General features: G+C 44.3%; 1 protein-coding gene across 1 annotated transcript in view; it reads right to left on the reverse strand.

Annotated features, from left to right (window-relative positions):
* Window positions 1-372: 372 nt before the first annotated feature.
* The window catches only part of LOC135481805 (neuropeptide receptor 15-like), a 28,080-nt gene continuing 6,056 nt past the window's right edge, over window positions 373-22,396 (reverse strand). The window contains exon 2 of the mRNA XM_064761525.1: window positions 373-2,040. Within this exon, the coding sequence (XP_064617595.1) occupies window positions 1,311-2,040 (730 nt within the window). The 3' untranslated portion in view covers window positions 373-1,310. The remainder of the gene's footprint in view (window positions 2,041-22,396) is intronic.

Raw genomic sequence — 22,396 nt, forward strand, 5'->3', positions numbered from 1 at the left:
GACCAGACACAGTATACTGACACCAGAACCAGTACTCGTCCTAGGTGTTCACAAAGTATCCTTTGTCCTACCGATGTGACTAGTGAACTGAACATACTAGGACATACTCTGTTCCATGAGATTCATAGTTCTTGCCTAACCGCGAATAACTTGTTACACGTTACCATTTTGTTAAATTACACGCAATGAATAGCGTGTAAGCAGGACTTTAGAATTCCTGATCCTTTAAGACTACATTCTCTTGGTAGACTATAAAGTATGTACGTAGAGCCATAACGTACAGGCTAATAACGTTTAACTTGCAACCCTAATTCGTGGGCCGTACACGGTAGGGTAATGGATAAAATAAAACAAAAAGCCTATGTATGAAGCGAATGGATCTATTACGAAACTAGTGACAAAACACTAAGACAACATCAGTTTAAGAATTAAGGGTCAGGTAGGCGTACATGCTGATAAGATACACAGGTAAAGTCCTGTTAAACAGTACAACGATCGGTGCGGAGGGTCACATCTGGCCCCGTAATCAGTGAATCTCTAACCTCCATCACAACCCGCCCACCAAAGCTCACCCAACACAGCTTCCTCACCTGCAAACGTTCATCAAACGAATAGGTGGAATAAAATAGGGGGACGTAATGCGATGTTGATGAAATTGCAATGTGGCGATTTAAATGCACTTGCGAATACCAATGCCTCTCAGACATAATATAACATAGACACTGAACTAAAGTATGTCCCAAACGCGGTTGTGTCTCCAACCGACGTCATCAATGAATCAAATAGTCGCAAGAGAAAAGTTAAAATATAAAGTCGACCAAAGCAATTGTATCGTGGTGACCCCTCATGAGTGTCCAGTCTCTGCTGGCAGCCAATAAACAGTAGGCCTTCAGAAATCCATATGTACACACCTACAAACAAGTCAATTATTACCAAGTACTGTTTCAGTTTATATTATCACAATCTGCTGATAAAGGCCACTTTGTTTGGGTAAATTTCGTGCTCACCTAAGAAACGATTCCTGCATAGCGGCTAAAGTCTCAGCACCTCTTAGGGTCAGCCATTACAATAACTCTGTAAGTATACAATTCCAGTGTGGACTAGGCAAACCAGTAGGCAAGATGGTAGCAGTATAGCTGAGAATAGTACTGCTCCTTGCATGTCAGCTACACAAAAAAGTTTGTTCAAATGTATACATGTATTGATCACCAAAATAATTCCCAGGCAGAGCTGTTCCAGTTTATACATAACGAAAACATCATTAATCCAAAATTTTAGCCAAAGTTCCGGAAATCAGAAGTTGTGTATTTTTAAACACTGGACACAACGGTTTTGCTGGTAGAAGGCGGCCTGCGGGAAGTGCGCGAGTCAAAATCGGAGATACCCCGGGCGTAGCGGTAACCAGCGGCTCGGTAACACGAAAAACAAACGTAATACTTGAAACGTTTGCGAAAGTTCTGACTGAAGATGCTGTAGAAGACCGGGTTTGCAGCAGAGTTAACGTTGGCCATGATCATTACGAACACAAAGAACGGCCATGACATGTGAAAAGGCTTTTCCGAAATCATATCGTAATAGACCAAAACAGCTTGGGGAGAAAAACTGATGACATAGACGATGACGCAAGCGATGAGCATGATGACAACACTTTTACGAGCTTTGACGGCCTCTGAAGTCTTCTCTGGTTTACCGCCATTTTGTTGACCCGTCTGATTCTGCGCGTGTAACTCCTCGATCCCGGCGAACAGTCGCTTAGCAACCACGGTGTACAGCACAATCTGAAGGACAACCGGAACTATGTAAAATATAATGTTCTCTGTAACCTTGAAAGCTTTATACCTCTTCATACTTAACTGGCGATCTCCTGGTAGAATCGTCAGGCAGTAAGCTTTACCCGGTTTTTGCATCATTTCACGGTTAAACAGGACAGTTGGTAACCCACAGAGCAGAGCAATGGGCCACAGGATTCCCATGGCAACCATCACCTTCTTGCGGCCACACAAGATGTGCGCTTTAATAGGCTGGATGATGGCAATGAATCTGAAATGAATCAAATAAAATTAGTGGAAAGTGTTTACTCCCAGAGAATTAGAATATACTTGGACATTGCTCTACATCATTAGGAAACAGTACTGTCTTGTAAATAGCAGTTGAGGATATTGCATGCTGCTTTATAGATAATTACTTTCAGGACATATTATTTCTCTATATTAAAGATGATAAAATACTTTATTTTGTACTTTAGGCGTAGACGTAAATATAGTTGGGCGAAAGCTGATATAAGAATTATGATCGTTCACACAAACAGGCCAGGATAGTGTTCAGTTTCATCTAGTCAGTTACGACTCGAATGATAAGGCAGTTAAGTTATTAATGGACTGTCCACATTGAATGGCCTCCCTTAACACCCGGTCATTAATGAACTGACGCAACATTTTAGCCAAAATGTAACCCAATATGACATTTATCACCTTCGTAATTTCCTGCCTAATGTAACCGTTCTCGTTGCTCACCCGTATGGGAATGTGTGCGCAGGGCTGCACAAGCGCATCTTAATGGTAATGACAGCGACTCAGTGTCTGTCCAAGTACATTTTAATAGTTAGCGGCAATAGCAACTCCTCAGTACAATATGGCCCAAAATCACGCACATCTCCCAGCGCGGAAATCCACACCTGCACTGTGGAACTACGAGTTCCGCGAAACTGTGGAAATCTGGATACCCAGTCAACTAGCATACAATTTGGCTCCTTTTTGTGAACATCTCAAATTTTATTTGCATGACAGTAGTGGTGCGAGCTGGTGACACACTTTGTATCAAATAGCAAGTCTGCCAAACCGGAAATGGATAAATACATTTCTAATGTACGTTTTAGTTCCCGCTACTTAAATGACTCAGGGTGTGAAATAGCAGTTGGAAAAGTATAAACAGTATATCATTAATCCCTTCGAATCGGTTAATCCATACCTGCCTTTTAATCTTACCAGCCCCTTAATCCTTATCAACCCTTACTCCATACCAGCCTCTTAAACTTACCAGTCCCTTAATGCTTTTCAGCGCCTTAACCTTTACCGGCCTATAATCCTTATCAGTCCCTTAATTCTTACCAACTTCTTAACCCTTACCAGCCCCATAACAGTATATCAATAATCACTTCGAATCCGTTTCGCTTCCAAATTACAAGCCCCTTTATCCTTACCAGCCTCTTAATCTTACCAGCCCCTTAATCCTTACCAGTTTCTTAACCCTTACCAGTTTCTTAACCCTTACCAGCCCCTTAATCCTTACCAGCCCCTTAGTCCTTATCAGCCCCCTTAATCCTTACCAGCCCCTTAACCCTTACCAGCCCCATAACCTTTACCAGCCCCTTAATCCTTACCAGCCCCTTAATCCTTACCAGCCCCTTAACCCTTACCAGCCCCTTAATCCATACCAGCCCCTTAACCCTTACCAGCCCCTTAACCCTTACCAGCCCCTTAATCCTTACCAGCCCCTTAATCCTTACCAGCCCCTTAATCCTTACCAGCCCCTTAACCCTTACCAGCCCCTTAATCCTTACCAGCCCCTTAATCCTTACCAGCCCCCTTAATCCTTACCAGCCCCTTAACCCTTACCAGCCCCTTAATCCTTACCAGCACCATAACCTTTACCAGCCCCATAACTCTTAGCTGCCCCTTAATCGTAGCATTTTTTGACCTGGGCCCAGTTTCACAAAGATGTCGTACAATTATGCGATAAAAACTGTCGTTCGCCGCTTTGTGAAACTAGGCCCCGGATGTCAGACAATTAACCTGAGCTCTCCTTGACGTGCTAAAGCTGTGCGCCACAGTAACCTCATTCATCAAGAGACTCCTGATGTCCAAGATGTCGGTTGGCTAAGTTTGATACTAGTAATGTACCATTTATAACCTCAGTAATAGTGACGTGTGAGCTTCATTATTCGAGAAAAACAAATTAATACGAAGTCATAAATACTTAATTATGAAAAAAAACTTTGTTCCTTTAGCTAATACTTTGACATGTTGAGAACCACACAGCACGCGACAAAATCGGGTCTAATTCATTTCACTAATCTTGTGTCTATTTTATTTCATTAAGGTTGGGTCTATTTCATTTCACTAAAATTTCATTCCAATAAAGCTCGGTCTATCTCATTTCAATAAAGTTCGGTCGATTTCATTTAATGACGAGTTAAACCGAATGTGACGTCAACATGCATATTTAAATAATGAACATGTAATGCTTACGACAATAATAAACTTGTTGAATTATAATAGAGCAGTAAAACTTAAAGCTTGAAATAAAAGCAGTGTAAACCAACCATTCCCGTCATCGCGAAAAAATGTTTGTTTTGACGAGGTGTCCGTTTAACAAGAACCGTCTCTTCCTAGTATAGTTGGCACAGATGTCACTAATTATGAACTAAGGTAAATTAAATTCCATTCATCTCAAAATTAATTTCCTTAAATAGGGTAGGGTAATACTAATGGTAAACACAATATTAAAAAGAAAACAAGACAAATGTATAAACGGCATTTCCAAATCACCGTAGTTATCTGTAACACTCAGAATTAAGCAGTATTGACATAATCTTGTACTTAACATGTTGTATCTATGGTCTAATGCCGAAATAATTTTTCAGACGTTGTAACGGTCGAGATCTAAGGAAGAAAAAAAGATGAAGAGAAAAGGAAGAAAGAAGAGAATTTTACCATTTCAACTGTCAGTGAGATTTTATTCCAAATCTATCCATTTTCCTAGAAAAGAATGGTTGTTACTGATGTAAGTTATTTGGGTGAGGCTATCTGGGTTGTGGTTCGGTCTATGAAGAGGGAATGGTGTTGGTATGTGTGTGTGTGGGGGGGGGGGGGGGGGGGGCGAAGGGTTACATCTCTGAGAGAGAACTTGGTCGCTGTGGGCTTGAAGCAACGTTACGAGTACAGTTGAGGATTTCACAAAGCTCAGTGAGTGCCGTACCGAAGGCGTTGTGTAAGCGACACTGGCCTGAATGAGATGCTGGAGTTCCGTGCACTCAGCAGAAGCCGTTCGGACCCCTCAACTGTGGGTGCCCCTACGAGGCCATACAGATCTGGACAATTATAGGGCTGGGCTGTGACTAACGGGCCGTGGAGGGCTACGGGTCAGGAAGGAGTGGGAGAACCCCCCAGGTCTACCTTTTCTCCCCCGAGACCGCCCCTTTGAGGGTTGAGTTACGGGTCACCGTGATTTGTGGAGTGCACCCCGAGGGTATCTGAATGGCACTGATGAGGAGTGGTATTGAAGTACAGCACAAGCATGCTCTGTGTCCCGCACAGGTTAGATACTAACGCAGTCATTATCTCTTTCACATCGCAGCCGTCTCTCTTGGATAACCCTTGTGGCCGCGATGAATGTCACGGAGAACAGGGTGCGTGTAGTAGAGGGTGAAGAAGAGAGCCAGTACTGGCTTCAATTACAGCTCGTCAACCGTCACTGACTAGGTAAACAAAGAGCACCCTTACCCAAACATTTCTTTGCATTCTGACTGAGACTGAGACTATACAGCAATAAACACTGCCAAAACACAAGCTCTGTCAGAGACTGACCCTCTCCGTGCTCAGTCGGATGTTGGCTAAGGCATGAGGTCAGATTACGGCTAAATGTTTTAGCAATACTACAGGGATAAAGTAAACGCTGAATTAATGGAAGAGGCCAGGTTCCTTTAGTGGAACTGTCCCTATGACATTTGGAGGCTTCCTGGCAGCCGTATCCAAACACAAACAAGTGTAGTGTTGAAGATAAAGAGGTAATTATAGTTGTCTGGAGTACAAGCAGTACAATGGGTATGATGAGATAGCACCGACTGGGACTACATCTACATGTATATATGTATACTTAAGGACATTTGATATACTTAAATGATGAAACAAAAACCGAAAGTAGGTGTACAAGACAGGTTACAAGGTGAAAATCGTGTGGTGTGAATAGCTCAACCTTAGAACTCACAGAGGCCTAAGGTTGGTACATGGGGACTACTTTGGACTTACGACTTTCAGTTGAAACCTTTGTCAGTAATTTCATGTCTAAGGTTTCATTCAAGCAATTGTACTGAAATGTAATATATCTTTTTTTCACCGTCAGTATATTAAGTGTTCACGTGTAGCACAATCATGTTCATCTCGTGAATGAGGAAATACTATATGTGAAAATGGGTATCTAACAAACTGTTTCCTTCTGGGAAGAACGATGTTAAACAACCTGTTGTCTCTCCCTTCATAGCTTTGACAAAGTGCTCAAACATGTTGCTGTCCTTTTTTTTTCTCTGTCAGAATATGTTATTGTCCTCATTGTTAGACATCAAACACAAATATGCCATACTACTTGGAGGGAAGCGTCGCTTAGTATTCGGGCAATGTTAATCACATACCCCAGTATACCACGTGGGCATACCCCCAGTATATCACGTGGGCATACTCCCAGTGTATCACGTGGGCATACCCTCGGTATATCACGTGGGCATACCCCAGTATATCACGTGGGCATACCTCAGTATATCACGTGGGCATACCCCAGTATATCACGTTGGCATACCCCAGTATATCACGTGGGCATACCCCCGGTATATCACGTGGGCATATCCCAGTATACCTCAGTATATCACGTAGGCATACCCCAGTATATCACGTTGGCATACCCCAGTATATCACGTGGGCATACCCCCAGTATATCACGTGGGTATACCCCAGTATATCACGTGGGTATACTCGTGGACATACCCCCAGTATATCACGTGGGCATACTCGTGGGCATACCCCCAGTATATCACGTGGGCATACTCGTGAGTATACCCCAGTATATCACGTGGGCATTCCCCCAGTATATCACGTGGGCATACCCCCAGTATATCACGTGGGCATACACCCAGTACATCAGGTGGGCATACTCGTGGGCATACCCCCAGTATATCACGTGGGTATACTCCCAGTATATCACGTGGGCATACTCCCAGTATATCAGGTGGGCATACTCGTGGGCATACTCCCAGTATATCACGTGGGCATACTCCCAGTATATCAGGTGGGTATACCCCAGTATATCACGTGGGCATTCCCCCAGTATATCACGTGGACATACTCGTGGGCATAACCCCAGTATATCACGTGGGCATACTCGTGGGCATACCGCCAGTATATCACGTGGGCATACTCGTGGGCATACCCCCAGTATATCACGTGGGCATACTCCCAGTATATCAGGTGGGTATACCCCCGGTACATCACGTGGGCGAACGCTAGGAAGTTAAGGTATAATGGGAAATGGTAATATGATTGGTAGGAACATAAAACGTGGGCCGTTCAAAGGGCGGTTCCTGCTAATAACGATAAAACTTATTCCGTAAACAAAGTTATCGAAGAAAACAAAAATAGACCCGACAAAGTTAAACCGGTATCTTGAAAAATAAGCTCCTTTACAGCGCATATGTCACTCTATACGCCCTACTCACTGCCACCACTAGACAAGCTTGACATTTGGAGCCTGTCCGACGCACGAAGGCTTGTTTTCACTTGACCTCACCACTGGTGTCTTCGTGCGGAACTACTGGATCGTCTTGCCCATAGGTTAGATAACGAGATTGCATCAAGTATTGATAGAAACAAAGGTGGGGACAAGAGTTCGAAGTGGATATTTTATTTCATTCATTTTTAAAGTGACTAATATATATCCATGATGTATCTTAGCCTCCCTTTCTTAAATTTAACGTGTTAAGTAGCCTGGTGCATTATTCGTAGCCCCCCCCCCACCACCACATCGCCTTCAGCTGACAATAGAAGCTTCTGTGACCGTGTGGTTATTACAGAACAGTCATTTAGGAGCCATTCACCAATGCTATCGCTGTGAATTTAACTCCAGCTCATGTTGGCTTCCTCTCCGGCTGTACATGTAGAGGTCTGCAGCAACTTAAGGATAGTCGTGGGTTTCGTCCGGCCTCTGACCGACTTCTTCCCGCCATATTGCTGGGCGCCGTCAAATACAAGAAATGTTCTTGAGTGGTACCGCGTAGAACACCAATCAAATAAATAAATAAAATCAGTTCACTATATGTGTAAATCTCTATACCCGTCTATATATTTCTCAGATGTCTAACCGTAGATAGAAAGTTTTCTGCGCCTCAGTAGACAATGTATCTGTGATGTTAGTAATGGCTTATGTCCAGGGCACAGTTAATAAGGGAGTTGCGGGAGAACTTCTCATTGACGCCACCGCCGCCTTTAAGGTGGTACATCTCCGAGCTGTGGACTCAGAGCTTGTACAGAACCTAAGCATCACACTATGAGCATGTACGTCCCTAAGCTGTAGACTATAGAAGCGTGTACCTCCCCAAGCTGTAGGTGTCCTTCACTCGGCAAACTGTTGCCCAGAGGCCGCCATCAATACACATGACAGTGAGGACCAGACATCTCCCAGGTGTTAGGTGATAGCCTCATCAAACGCCTCCAAATACGACTTCCCTCTGCTGTCTCCATTTTCTGTTACTTCTCAACTGATCAACAACCTGGGGCATCCTGGCGGGCGGAGACACCATGCCGGATTTATGAGCTTTTATAACGGCGTTAGCGTCTAATGACGCGAAAGAAATCAGTGGGTAAAAGCGAAAGCCTTGTGCCAAACGTACTTCGACTCAACTCGTGGCTTCCACCGAACACTTCACCTATGACTTCCTGAAGTCTGTTCCTCTGTCACCTGATGTTACTGAACATGTTGAAATTACAGCGCACAAGGCTTTTTCTTTTTCGCCAGTTTTGGTTAGGGCTCTGTCTGAAAATAGTTTCATTTGTCAGTGTTAAATAAGCTTCCGTAGTTAATACTGAGTGACCTTCCGCTGTCTGTTCTAAATGTTCTGTAAGTGGTTGACGACTGATATACACAAATGTCGGAAATGGCACCTACATTTGGATTGCTTTTCATCTAACCAGTGTTGGAGTACGTCACCGGATGTTTGCTTTTTCTAGATGAGAGATGAGATAATTTATTAGGGTGAACATAGACTTGGACTGCAGAGTTACGTCATCAACTCATCCAGCAGCCAGTTTCCTCAGTAACAGTACGGATTAAGTTACCCTGTGCTGCCGGAGAAAAAATCGCGATCAAAGTGAGAAGAAGATCTGAACTCGGCCCCCCTTGTCGGTAACAGCCAGTTTACAGCTCGGTCGTACTTAAAGGTCCTACGTGTATGTAGAAGATGGCGGAGAATGCGTCTCTCCCCAGGCCTCCAGGGCACCCCCGGGCTGTAATCAGCCGTGACATATGTATACACCACCCCTGACAAAACCCTTACACTTCTGCGAATCTGGGAATATTTCTGCCTTGAAATAGTTTTATTGGCTGTGCCAAAGTAAACTTTTCCTTGTCGCAGTTCTAATAGCTTCATACTGGTAAACAACTTCTTTCGAAGCGTTTCTACTAACGGCAGCTCCTAAAGAAATCTAACTCGATCAACGGGTCCGCCAAAAAAGCCTGTTAGATCAATGGGTTGTGAATGTAGACTACAGCAAAGAAGCTGGGTATACTTTATAAGACGTCTCCATGCTAACATCTGCAACAAAATATATATGTGTATCTTATATAAAGATCATACTGACCATATGTTTCTAAGTAGTAAAAAGAGCTAGTGTGATGACTTACTGACGTATTTAGTAAGAATGAAACACCACAACGTAAGAAAGCAGCTTCACAAAACCCTAGCGTGCCATTCCCTGGTATTATTAGAATTAACGACTTGGCTAGTTATATTTAGAAAAAACAGAGAAACACAACGTGCTAAGAATAGGGGACCATAAAGCGAAATGCAAAGATTCAAGAATAGGGGCTCTATATGACAAACGCAATGTGTTAAAAGTAGGACACAATAGAGCAAAACGCGATGATTTATTTGATTTATTTGGTTGGTGTTCTACGCCGTACTCAAGAATATTTCAATTATGGCAATCATTATGGTGGGAGAAAACTGGGTAGTAATGATGTGATGTAATGATGGGATGTAATGATGTGATGTAATGATACCCACACTTCTATCATGCGCTTGACATTAGAAATGTTGATAAGTCCTCTAATATGACATTATGTTGCAACGGGCAAACATATAATGCACAACGTAACATTAATATGTTCGTAATTTACAACTGTTAACGTGTATCACTAACAAAATGTTGACATGTTACTATTTTCGTTTAAGTGTGTGTAACACACTGTGTTGAGAGTAAGGGCCAATACACTAAAACACAATGTTGTAAACGTAACTCATAAAAATTTGGAACCGTAACACGTGAACAGACGAGGCTGATATTTCCGAAAGCAATTATTTGGGTGATTTTAAAATAATAGTAAAATTTCGACTGGATTTGCGCTTATCGATTTTTTTTTACAAAATGTTTGTATGCATGGTACAGTCTCATCCTAATCATCGATGCACTGGGCGAGAAGAATTTTGGTTTTGAGCTATGGAAGAAGAGACCCCTCTCCCCACCGCACAGTATTTGCAAGCCCATGAGACAGCCCATGCTCAAATGTACCTATACAGATTTCCGATGTGGGGAAAGTCGAAAGACATTGTAGCCTACACGTTTTATTGAAGCGTACCTACAATCGATTCGAGCAAGTCTACTGACCATGTCACAGCAGGGGTGAGGTCTCCCTGCAGTTTGTGGGCCGACTTTTAAGCAGGCGCTTCAGTTTATATCGCACAAATGGTTCATCGGTGATTATGAAAGCCAGTAAGGGGAAGTTGTTTTCACATTTTTCTGTGTGACAATTAGCGACTTCAGAATAAATGGCCGACTCTGCGAGACACTTATCCACAATCAATTCCAGAACTGTTGAGAACGAGTATCGGAAATTCGCAAATTGGATCCTCTGTCTAAGCATGACAGGCGTGAGGTCAGATTGAGTTATGGCGCGCTCACAAGCCAGGCTTGGTCTGTCAATATACCCCGTCATCCATCAACCTCTCCGACAGCAAGTTGTATATTTCAATAACAAAGACTATCAGACACAGTCTCCAATGGCCGTTTCCATTTGGTTCATTACGTCAACCATTTGTGCAGAGTTAAACAAAGACGACGGCATTCCACAAGGGGACCACAACAATTAAGGAAATAGTCATGGACAAGACAGCATTGTGTGAACAGCTACAAATGTATGAGGCCATAAACACTGTAGGGGCCATCCCAAGGCAATGAAATACTTCCCTCGGAGAATCTATAGATACTGGTAACTGAAAGCTATACGCCTGTAACGATTTAATTTTCTGTGACAGATGAGTAGATCGTACCTTACTCCGAGTTTAGCCTCCTAGCCCATATGCAGGTTTTGTTGGCCAAAATTTACTTCTTCCATTTACAGGCACGCATTGTAAATGAGATCTGAGTCAACATATTTTAACACTCAGTCATTTCTAACAAGATGCAGTTGACCCGGCTTTATCATATTTCAAACTAACTATAAGCGTCATCGTTCCACAGACGTGTGAAGCTTCCAATCATCTAAATAACCTAATTAAACCAGAATTTAAGAGTGTGCGTCGGCATCGACAGATTGTTGGTCAGTTTCGATGGTTGCTTAGAAACACAAAATGGATGACCATATCAGATGGCCGCTTTTCTCTTGGCTGAGTGGCAATTCCTTGGTGACGGATCAAGTAATACTACTCGAGGTTAGCACGATATTTGTTATACCTTGTTCCCGAAAACTTATTACGCTGGTGTCTATAGTCCAGTTATTGACCAGGCTGTAGGGTTTGCCGAGCGTATCGCCAGTGATTTACAGTGTATCAGCTCCGCCTGACAGAGCACCTATTGTGCTCTGACTTGATTGATTGCATAACGAAATAAAAACAAGTGTCCAGATGGTGTAGAGGGCTAGTGTTCATTAGAACCTCTCTGGTGTGTAATCACCTCTCGGAGACGCGGCACAACTGAAGCTTAACTGATATATATATATATATATATATATATATATATATATATATATATATATATATATATATATATATATATATATATATATATATATAGGAGGATTAAGATACTGTATTCATTCCAGCATAATCACTCGCTGAACTTAAAACCAGAAAACGACTTTGTCCATCTTCGTCACAAGTAACTAATTCCCAGAGACCTTGGTCTCCATGGTGATGAATCAAATACACCCCAAGTTTTCGCTGTTGTCTCATGCATGATGTATCTATGCATTTAACACAAACGGCGCTAATTCAGTTACGAAATGTCTCAGTAACGAGTCCACTGACGCCTTCATAACAAAAGTTGGTGACAGTCAACTTTATAGCACAAGGACTCAGAAGCAAGTGGTAGTCAACTTTATAGCACAAGGACTCAGAAGCAAGTGGTAGTCAACTTTATGGCACAAGGACTCAGAAGCAAGTGGTAGTCAACTTTATAGCACAAGGACTCAGAAGCAAGTGGTAGTCAACTTTATAGCACAAGGACTCAGAAGCAAGTGGTAGTCAACTTTATAGCACAAGGACTCAGAAGCAAGTGGTAGTCAACTTTATGGCACAAGGACTCAGAAGCAAGTGGTAGTCAACTTTATAGCACAAGGACTCAGAAGCAAGTGGTAGTCAACTTTATGGCACAAGGACTCAGAAGCAAGTGGTAGTCAACTTTATAGCACAAGGACTCAGAAGCAAGTGGTAGTCAACTTTATGGCACAAGGACTCAGAAACAAGTGGTAGTCAACTTTATGGCACAAGGACTCAGAAGCAAGTGGTAGTCAAGCTTCTAACTGTAAAACAAAATGATTCAAAAGTTTATTTATTTATGTGTTTATTTGATTGGTGTTTAACGCCGTGATCAAGAATATTTCACTTATACGACGGAGATCAGCATTATGGTGTGAGGAAACCGGGTAGAGCCCAGCGGAAACCCACGACCATCCGTAGGTTGTCATACCTTTTCACGTACGGCCGGAGAGAAAGCCAGCATGAACTGGGCTTGAACTCATAGCGACTGCATTGGTGAGAGGCCCCTAGGTCATTGTGTCGCGCTGCCCTGCTAGCCTCCTCGGTCACGAAGGCGCCCGATTCCAAATTTAATGGTTGTCATTCTTATATAGCACAAGAACTCAGAAGGTAGTGGTAGTAACATGAAACAACAGAGGGCATGGGTATGTTCTGTTGTTGTGCAGAAGGCTAAATCTGACGACAACGGTGGCAATCTGATGGCAAGGTAGACAACTCTGTACACGTATGGCAGCCACAGCGATCTGGGAATACCAAAATAGCAAGGTAGACCACTCGGGGTACACGCATGGCAGGCACAGCGACCTGGGAATACTACAACGGCAAGGTAGACAGCTCTGTGTACACGCATGGCAGCCATGGCGATCTGGGACATACTACAACGGCAAGGTAGACCACTCTGTGTTCACGCATGTCAGCCATAGCGATCTGGGACATACTACAACGGTAAAGTAGACAGCTCTGTGTACACGCATGGCAGCCAGAGCGATCTGCGACATACTACAACGGCAAGGTCGACCACTCTGTGTACACGCATGGCAGCCAGAGCGATCTGGGAATACTACAACGGCAAGGTAGGCCACTCTGTGTACACTTATGGCAGCCATAGCGATCTGGAACATACTACAACGGCAAGGTAGACCACTCTGTGTACACGCATGTCAGCCATAGCGATCTGGGACATACTACAACGGCAAGGTAGACCACTCTGTGTACACGCATGGCGGCCATAGCCATCTGGGAATACTACAACGACAAGGTCGACCACTCTGTGTACACGCATGGCGGCCATAGCCATCTGGGACATACTACAACGACAAGGTAGACCACTCTGTGTACACTTATGGCAGCCATAGCGATCTGGGACATACTACAACGACAAGGTAGACCACTCTGTGTACACTTATGGCAGCCATAGCGATCTGGGACATACTACAACGACAAGGTAGACAACTCTGTGTACACGCATGGCGGCCATAGCCATCTGGGACATACTACAACGGCAAGGTAGACCACTCTGTGTACACGTATGGCAGCCATAGCGATCTGGGACATACTACAACGGCAAGGTAGACCACTCTGTGTACACTTATGGCAGCCATAGCGATCTGGGACAACAACGGCAAGGTAGACCACTCTGTGTACACGTATGGCAGGCATGGCGATCTGGGACATACTACAACGGCAAGGTAGACAGCTCTGTGTTCACGCATGGCAGCCATAGCGATCTGGGAATACTACAACGGCAAGGTAAACCACTCTGTGTACACGTATGTCAGCCATAGCCATCTGGGACATACTACAACGGCAAGGTCGACCACTCTGTGTACACGCATGGCAGCCATAGCGATCTGGGAATACTACAACGACAAGGTAGACAGCTCTGTGTACACGCATGGCAGCCATAGCGATCTGGGACATACTACAACGGCAAGGTAGACAGCTCTGTGTACACGCATGGCAGCCAGAGCGATCTGGGAATACTACAACGGCAAGGTAGACCACTCTGTGTACACGTATGGCAGCCAGAGCGATCTGGGACATACTACAACGGCAAGGTAGACAGCTCTGTGTACACGCATGGCAGCCATAGCGATCTGGGACATACTACAACGGCAAGGTAGACAACTCCATGTACACACATGGTAGTCATAGCGATCTGGGAATACTACAACGGCAAGGTAGACCACTCTGTGTACACGCATGGCGGCCATAGCGATCTGGGAATACTACAACGACAAGGTAGACCACTCTGTGTACACGCATGGCAGCCATAGCCATCTGGGACATACTACAACGGCAAGGTAGACAGCTCTGTGTACACTTATGGCAGCCATAGCGACCTGGGACCTACTACAACGGCAAGGTAGACAACTCTGTGTTCACGCATGGCAGCCAGAGCGATCTGGGACCTACTACAACGGCAAGGTAGACAACTCCATGTACACACATGGTAGCCATAGCGATCTGGGAATACTACAACGGCAAGGTAGGCCACTCTGTGTACACGCATGGCAGCCAGAGCAATCTGGGAATACTACAACGGCAAGGTAGACAGCTCTGTGTACACGCATGGCAGCCATAGCGATCTGGGAATACAACAACGGCAACGTAGTACACCACTCTGTGTACACGCATGGCAGCCATAGCGTTCTGGGACATACTACAACGACAAGGTAGACAACTCTGTGTACATGCATGGCAGCCAGAGCGATCTGGGACATACTACAACGGCAAGGTAGACAACTCCATGTACACACATGGTAGCCATAGCGATCTGGGAATACTACAACGGCAAGGTAGACCACTCTGTGTACACGCATGGCAGCCAGAGCCATCTGGGAATACTACAACGGCAAGGTAGACCACTCTGTGTACACGTATGGCAGCCATAGCGATCTGGGAATACTACAACGGCAAGGTAGACAACTCTGTGTACACGTATGGCAGCCATAGCGATCTGGGAATACTACAATGGCAAGGTAGACCACTCTGTGTACACGTATGTCAGCCATGGCGATATGGGAATACTACAACGGCAAGGTAGACCACTCTGTGTACACGTATGGCAGCCATAGCGATCTGGGAATACTACAACGGCAAGGTAGACCACTCTGTGTACACGCATGGCAGCCAGAGCCATCTGGGAATACTACAACGGCAAGGTAGACCACTCTGTGTACACGTATGGCAGCCATAGCGATCTGGGAATACTACCACGGCAAGGTAGACCACTCTGTATACACGCATGGCGGCCATAGCGATCTGGGAATACTACAACGGCAAGGTAGACCACTCTGTGTACATGTATGGCAGCCATAGCCATCTGGGAATACTACCACGGCAAGGTAGACCACTCTGTATACACTTATGGCAGCCATAGCGATCTATGACATACTACAACGGCAAGGTCGACCACTCTGTGTACATGTATGGCAGCCATGGCGATCTGGGAATACTACAAAGGCAAGGTAGACCACTCCATGTACACGTATGGTAGCGATAGCGATCTGGGAATACTACAACGGCAAGGTAGACCACTCTGTGTACACGTATGGCAGCCATGGCGATCTGGGAATACTACAACGGCAAGGTAGACCACTCTCTGTACACGCATGGCAGCCATGGCGATCTGGGACATACTACAACGGTAAGGTAGACCACTCCATGTACACGTATGGCAGCCATGGCGATCTGGGAATACTACAACGGCAAGGTAGACCACTCTGTGTACACGTATGGCAGCCAGAGCGATCTGGGAATACTACAACGGCAAGGTAGACCACTCTGTGTACACGTATGGCAGCCATAGCGATCTGGGACATACTACAACGGTAAGGTAGACCGCTCTGTGTACACGCATGGCAATACTGGAAATATTACAACGGCAAGGTTAATAACTCCGTCTACACACATAGCGACAATCGAGAATGCATTAATCACTTATTGCTCGGAATATTGTTGTGTATAGGTATTACTTTTAGTTTGAATGGAATTTGGTAAGCAGCCTGACTCCTTCAGACGAGTAATCAAATCTAAATTAACCGATTATAGGCGGCTAAAACTGATGGATGAAAAATATTTACTTCGCTTCCTTGTGGCTTCTTAAGTGTCTCAGTTCTTATTTCCCTGTAATGAAATAAACTTTGGCAAATCTGGGTTTCCGTGTTGCAGATGTGGCGTTGCAGGGATCAGAATGAAGATTGTCCCTATACATTTGTAGTTTCCATTTCTCTATCGTGTCTCATTTTGTCGTGCATTTTAGCGCCTCAAAACAAACAATAGCAGAAGTTTTTCTTCTCAAAGACGCCTCAAAGCCTTAAAAAATAGTTAACAATGCTTGACTTTGTCCCCGTGGTTTATAGGCCTGTCCCATGACGGTCGACGTTGTCCCCATGATTTTTAGACCTTTCCCGGAACGTTTAACTGAGTACACGTGGTTTGTAAGCCTTTCCGATAGACTTCTTTCTCTCTTTATTGATATATATTAAACTGCGGTGTTTTCAAAATGCACAATGTGTGAGAGCAGTGTTTCATAGGGCACGATGTGTAAGAACGGTGTTTAAGATGTATGAGAGCGGTGTTTCAAAGGGTTCAGTGAGTGAGAACGGTGTTTTAAAGGGTTCATTGTGTGAGAACGGTGTTTTGAAGGGAACGATGTGGAGTGCGTTGTTTTAAAGGGCACGATGTGCGAAAGCGGTGTTTTAAAGGGTTCATTGTATGAGAACGGTGTTTTTTAAAGGGCACGATATGTGAGAGCAAATGTTTTAAGGGGCACGATGTCTGTAAGCACAGTTTTAAAGGGCACAATGTATGAGAGCGGTGTTTTAAAGGGCACGATGTGTGAGAACTGTGTGTGTGTTTTAAAGGGTTCAGGGTGTGAGAACAGTGTTTTTTAAACGGCATATTGTGTGAGAGCGGCGTTTCAAAGGGCACGAGGGATAAGAGCGGTGTTTTAAAGGGCACGATGTGTGAGAGCAATTTTTCAAAGGGTTCAGTGTGTGAGAACGGTGCTTCAAAAGGTGTTTTAAAGGATTCATTGTATGAGAGCGGTATTTCAAAGCGGCCCAATATTTAGGAGCGGTGTTTTCAAAGGTTTCAATTTTGAGAGCGGTGTTTGCAAAGAGCACATCCAATGTTTAGGGGCGCTGTTTTCAAAGGGCACATGCAGTTTTTAGGCGGGGTATTTTCAAAGGGCACAATGTTTAGGAGCGGTGTTTTCAATGAGCACAATGTTTAGGAGCGGTGCTTTCAAAGGTTACAATTTTGAGAGTAGTGTTTTAAAAGGGCACATGTAATTTTTAGGTGGGGTGTTTCCAAAGAGCACATGCAATCTTTAGGAGGGGTGTTTTCAAAGAGTACATGTAATATTTAGCAGGGGTGTTTCCAAAGAGCACATGCAATCTTTAGGAGGGGTGTTTTCAAAGAGCACAATATTTGGGAGCGGTGTTTTCAAGAGACACATGGAATGTTTGACAGTGATGTTTTCAAAGGGCATATTCAATGCTTTGGCGCTGTGTTTTCAAAGGGCACAAAGTGTTGGAGAGGTGTTTTCGAAAGGCACCATGTTAGGGAGCATCTTTGATATGTGCTGAACAAATCAAAACCATTCCTAATCATCCATGGTGAAATAACTAGCACTTTCCATCGAGTCGGTAATCATCATCAAGTAGGTGGTTTTAAGTGTCTGACATACTACAGGCCGATGAATGTTCAACGATGGCAACAAGCCACATAGGTACAACTTAAAGCCCTACTCCCTTCATCCGCTTCCCAGATTCTCGCGCAGGTGTTTAGCGAACTGTGGAGCTAAAAGAGCTGTCGGTCGCACTGACAGATGCCTACCTACCATTCATACGTGGGCCATACGTATATACAGCTGTCAGCCGAATCTGTACATAGCCCAGATCCTTCTAGGTGGAGATTTTACCAGGGCCTATAATACGTCAGTATTTTGTAGGCACTTCTATTATTTACCTAATCGTTCAAAGGGCAGTACTTGGTTTACCCCAACTGCAGCGTTTCATTAAAACAACATTTCAAAACTTTTTTTCCAGTTTTAAAATTTCATTCAGTTTGGGCGGAAATATTCACTTTTTCACCTTACTCGTCAGCTTGACGGGTGGAACTATTTTGTAAGCTTGTTTATTTATTTATTTATTTTTTATCAGTTCACAAGATGACTTATAAGTCTATGCACAATCAGCCCATTTCGGTGATGCAATATCAGGGGACCCACCCGGCGTATTTCACCGGAATTTACGCGGCTAACCTCACTCTGATAACCTATTTCCTTCCGAAATAATGCAAACCGGCTATCACGTCAGGAAAAACACGGTGTGCCGGGAGATGTGGAATGAGTGAGTGAGTGAGTGAGTGGATGGGTTCCGGAAATGTGGAATGTATGACAAGTAACTGCAATCAAATTTACACGACCAGATACGCATGCTATAGATATAATCTAAAACGATGCCTCAGGTCTTGTTGAAAAATTAACTGAGAATCACAGCTGCAGTGGTTTCAATCCGATTACTAAACTGGTAAGGCCTTAACTTTCCTTGTCCGATGCGGTCTAGTGTTTATCGTACGTGAATGACAAATTCTTGAGCACAACGTGTACTAAACATGAAACAAATAAAGGGAAACTATTGACTGTATGAGCCCTATTATTTGATTAATACTGATTAATCAAATTAATTATTTGATTAATGCCACTGATAACCACCAATCAAATAAATAAGTAAATAAATTTAACACCAAACATGGTTCGGTTAAGCGCTTTTTCATGTAAGCCGTCTTTAGAATTCTCACCTCCATTTACTGACTAGACTTGAAATACAAAGCAATATGAAGAAGGAGCAAGAATAAAGATATAGCGCCGATACACTGCTGTGCGTGAAGTCTAGAAAAACACGATCTGGTTAAACTTTCAAAAGTACGCTTTATTCATTACTGTGAGCAACAGGGGGTGGCACGAGCCACAAATGACGTGTGGAAAGATGGGATAGTCAGAAGACGTAAAAACAGATAGCTTTGAATATCATGTAGCAGCTGGCTGTCGAGGTCTGCCGTATACCCTTATGTTATTTCTATACCGAAATGTGGCGTGTGTTGTTATTTGTTGTGATCTGGACAGAATGTGAGGGAATGTGGCGTGTGATGTTCTCTTTTTTGTGATCCCAACAGAGTGTACGACGACACCGCTTCTCCTACGGGAATGTGGTTTGTTCACTTTGTTGTGATCCCAACAAACTGTACGACCAGACTGCTTCTCCTACAGGAATATGGCGTGTTCACGGTGTTGTGAATGGGACAGAGTGTACGGAACAAACCGCTTCTCCTACGGGAATGTGGTGTGTTAACTTTGTTGTGACCTGGACAGAGTGTACGACGACACCGCTTCTCCTACGGGAATGTGGTGTGTTCACTTTGTTGTGATCCCAACAGAGTGTACGACCAAACCGCTTCTCCTACAGGAATGTGGTGTGTTCACTTTGTTGTGATCCCAACAGAGTGTACGACCAAACCGCTTCTCCTACGGGAATGTGGTGTGTTCACTTTGTTGTGATCCCAACAGAGTGTACGACGACACCGCTTCTCCTACGGGAATGTGGTGTTTTCACTTTGTTGTGACCTGGACAGAGTGTACGACCACTCCGCTTCTCCTACCGGAATGTGGTGTGTTCACTTTGTTGTGATCCCAACAGAGTGTACGGCCAAACCGCTTCTCCTACGGGAATGTGGTGTTTTCACTTTGTTGTGATCCCAACAGAGTGTACGGAACAAACCGCTTCTCCTACAGGAATGTGGTGTGTTCACTTTGTTGTGACCTGGACAGAGTGTACGACCACTCTGCTTCTCCTACGGGAATGTGGTGTGTTCACTTTGTTGTGACCTGGACAGAGTGTACGACCAAACCGCTTCTCCTACGGGAATGTGGTTTGTTCACTTTGTTGTGATCCCAACAGAGTGTACGGAACAAACTGCTTCTCCTACAGGAATGTGGTGTGTTCACTTTGTTGTGACCTGGACAGAGTGTACGACGACACCGCTTCTCCTACAGGAATGTGGTGTGTTCACTTTGTTGTGATCCCAACAGAGTGTACGACGACACCGCTTCTCCTACGGGAATGTGGTGTGTTCACTTTGTTGTGACCTGGACAGAGTGTACGGAACAAACCGCTTCTCCTACAGGAATGTGGTGTGTTCACTTTGTTGTGACCTGGACAGAGTGTACGACGACACCGCTTCTCCTACGGGAATGTGGTGTGTTTACTTTGTTGTGACCTGGACAGAGTGTACGACCAAACCGCTTCTCCTACGGGAATGTGGTGTGTTCACTTTGTTGTGACCTGGACAGAGTGTACGACCAAACCGCTTCTCCTACGGGAATGTGGTGTGTTAACTTTGTTGTGATCCCAACAGAGTGTACGACCAAACCGCTTCTCCTACGGGAATGTGGTGTGTTAACTTTGTTGTGATCCCAACAGAGTGTACGACGACACCGCTTCTCCTACAGGAATGTGGTGTGTTCACTTTGTTGTGATCCCAACAGAGTGTACGGCCAAACCGCTTCTCCTACGGGAATGTGGTGTTTTCACTTTGTTGTGACCTGGACAGAGTGTACGACCACACCGCTTCTCCTACGGGAATGTGGTTTGTTCACTTTGTTGTGATCCCAACAGAGTGTACGACGACACCGCTTCTCCTACGGGAATGTGGTGTGTTCACTTTGTTGTGACCTGGACAGAGTGTACGACCACACCGCTTCTCCTACAGGAATGTGGTGTGTTCACTTTGTTGTGACCTGGACAGAGTGTACGACGACACCGCTTTTCCTACGGGAATTTGGCGTATGTTAACTTTGTTGTGATCCAGACAAGACTGCACGGGAATGTGGCCGTGTGATGTTCTCTTTGTTTTGATCCGGACAGTGTTTACGGCCCACCGCTTCTCCTACTGGAATTTTGTGTGTTCACTATGTTGTAATCCGGACATAATGTATGGGCCCACCGCTTCTCCTAAGGGAATGTGGCATGTGTTCACTTTGTTGTGATCCAGACAGAGTGTACGGGAATGTGGCGTGTGGTGTTCTCTTTGTTGGGATCCGGACAGAGTGTACCACCGACAGCTTCTCCAATACACGGGAATGTGGCGTATGTTTACTTTGTTGTAATCCGAACAGAGGTGTACGGCGCACTGCTTTTCTTACGGGAATGTGGCGTATGTTTACTTTGTTGTAATCCGAACAGAAGTGTACGGCGCACCGCTTCTCTTACGGGAATGCGGCGTATGTTTACTTTGTTGTGATCCGGACAGAGTGCACGGCCAAACCGCTTCTCTTACACAAATACCTTTCTTATTTGTTTGACTTCTTCAGATGCACTTTAAACATGCAGTTACCGGCATTGTCTTGAAGTGATACAAGTTAACCCAAATCTGCGCCATTAATCTACGCCAATGTGAATGTATATTTACATCAAAGTGAACTTTTTACCATTTATTGAATCAAACCTTCAATAAACTTGTTTTACTCTGAACGATTTGGGGACAAGCAATATATTAAGGCTTGTGCATTGCTTCCATACATGGGAAGGTATTGCATCAACCTGCGGATGGTTGTGGGTTTCCCCCGGGCTCTGCCCGATTTCCTCCCACCATAATGCTGGCCGCCGTCATATGAGTGAAATATTCTTGAGTACGGTGTAAAACATCAATCAAATAAATAAATAAAATATTAATTGGATTTTGCAATATTTTATGAGCACACGTAGAATAAACCTGGCATAGTTCCTGTCGTTCTAGAAGGATTCTATTCCAAAACATTTTGATCAGTCCAGTATTAAAACATCCATTACAGCCACCATATTGGCCCAACATATA

The sequence above is a fragment of the Liolophura sinensis genome, chromosome 1, assembly GCF_032854445.1.
Source record: "Liolophura sinensis isolate JHLJ2023 chromosome 1, CUHK_Ljap_v2, whole genome shotgun sequence".
NCBI classification, from domain to species: domain Eukaryota; kingdom Metazoa; phylum Mollusca; class Polyplacophora; order Chitonida; family Chitonidae; genus Liolophura; species Liolophura sinensis.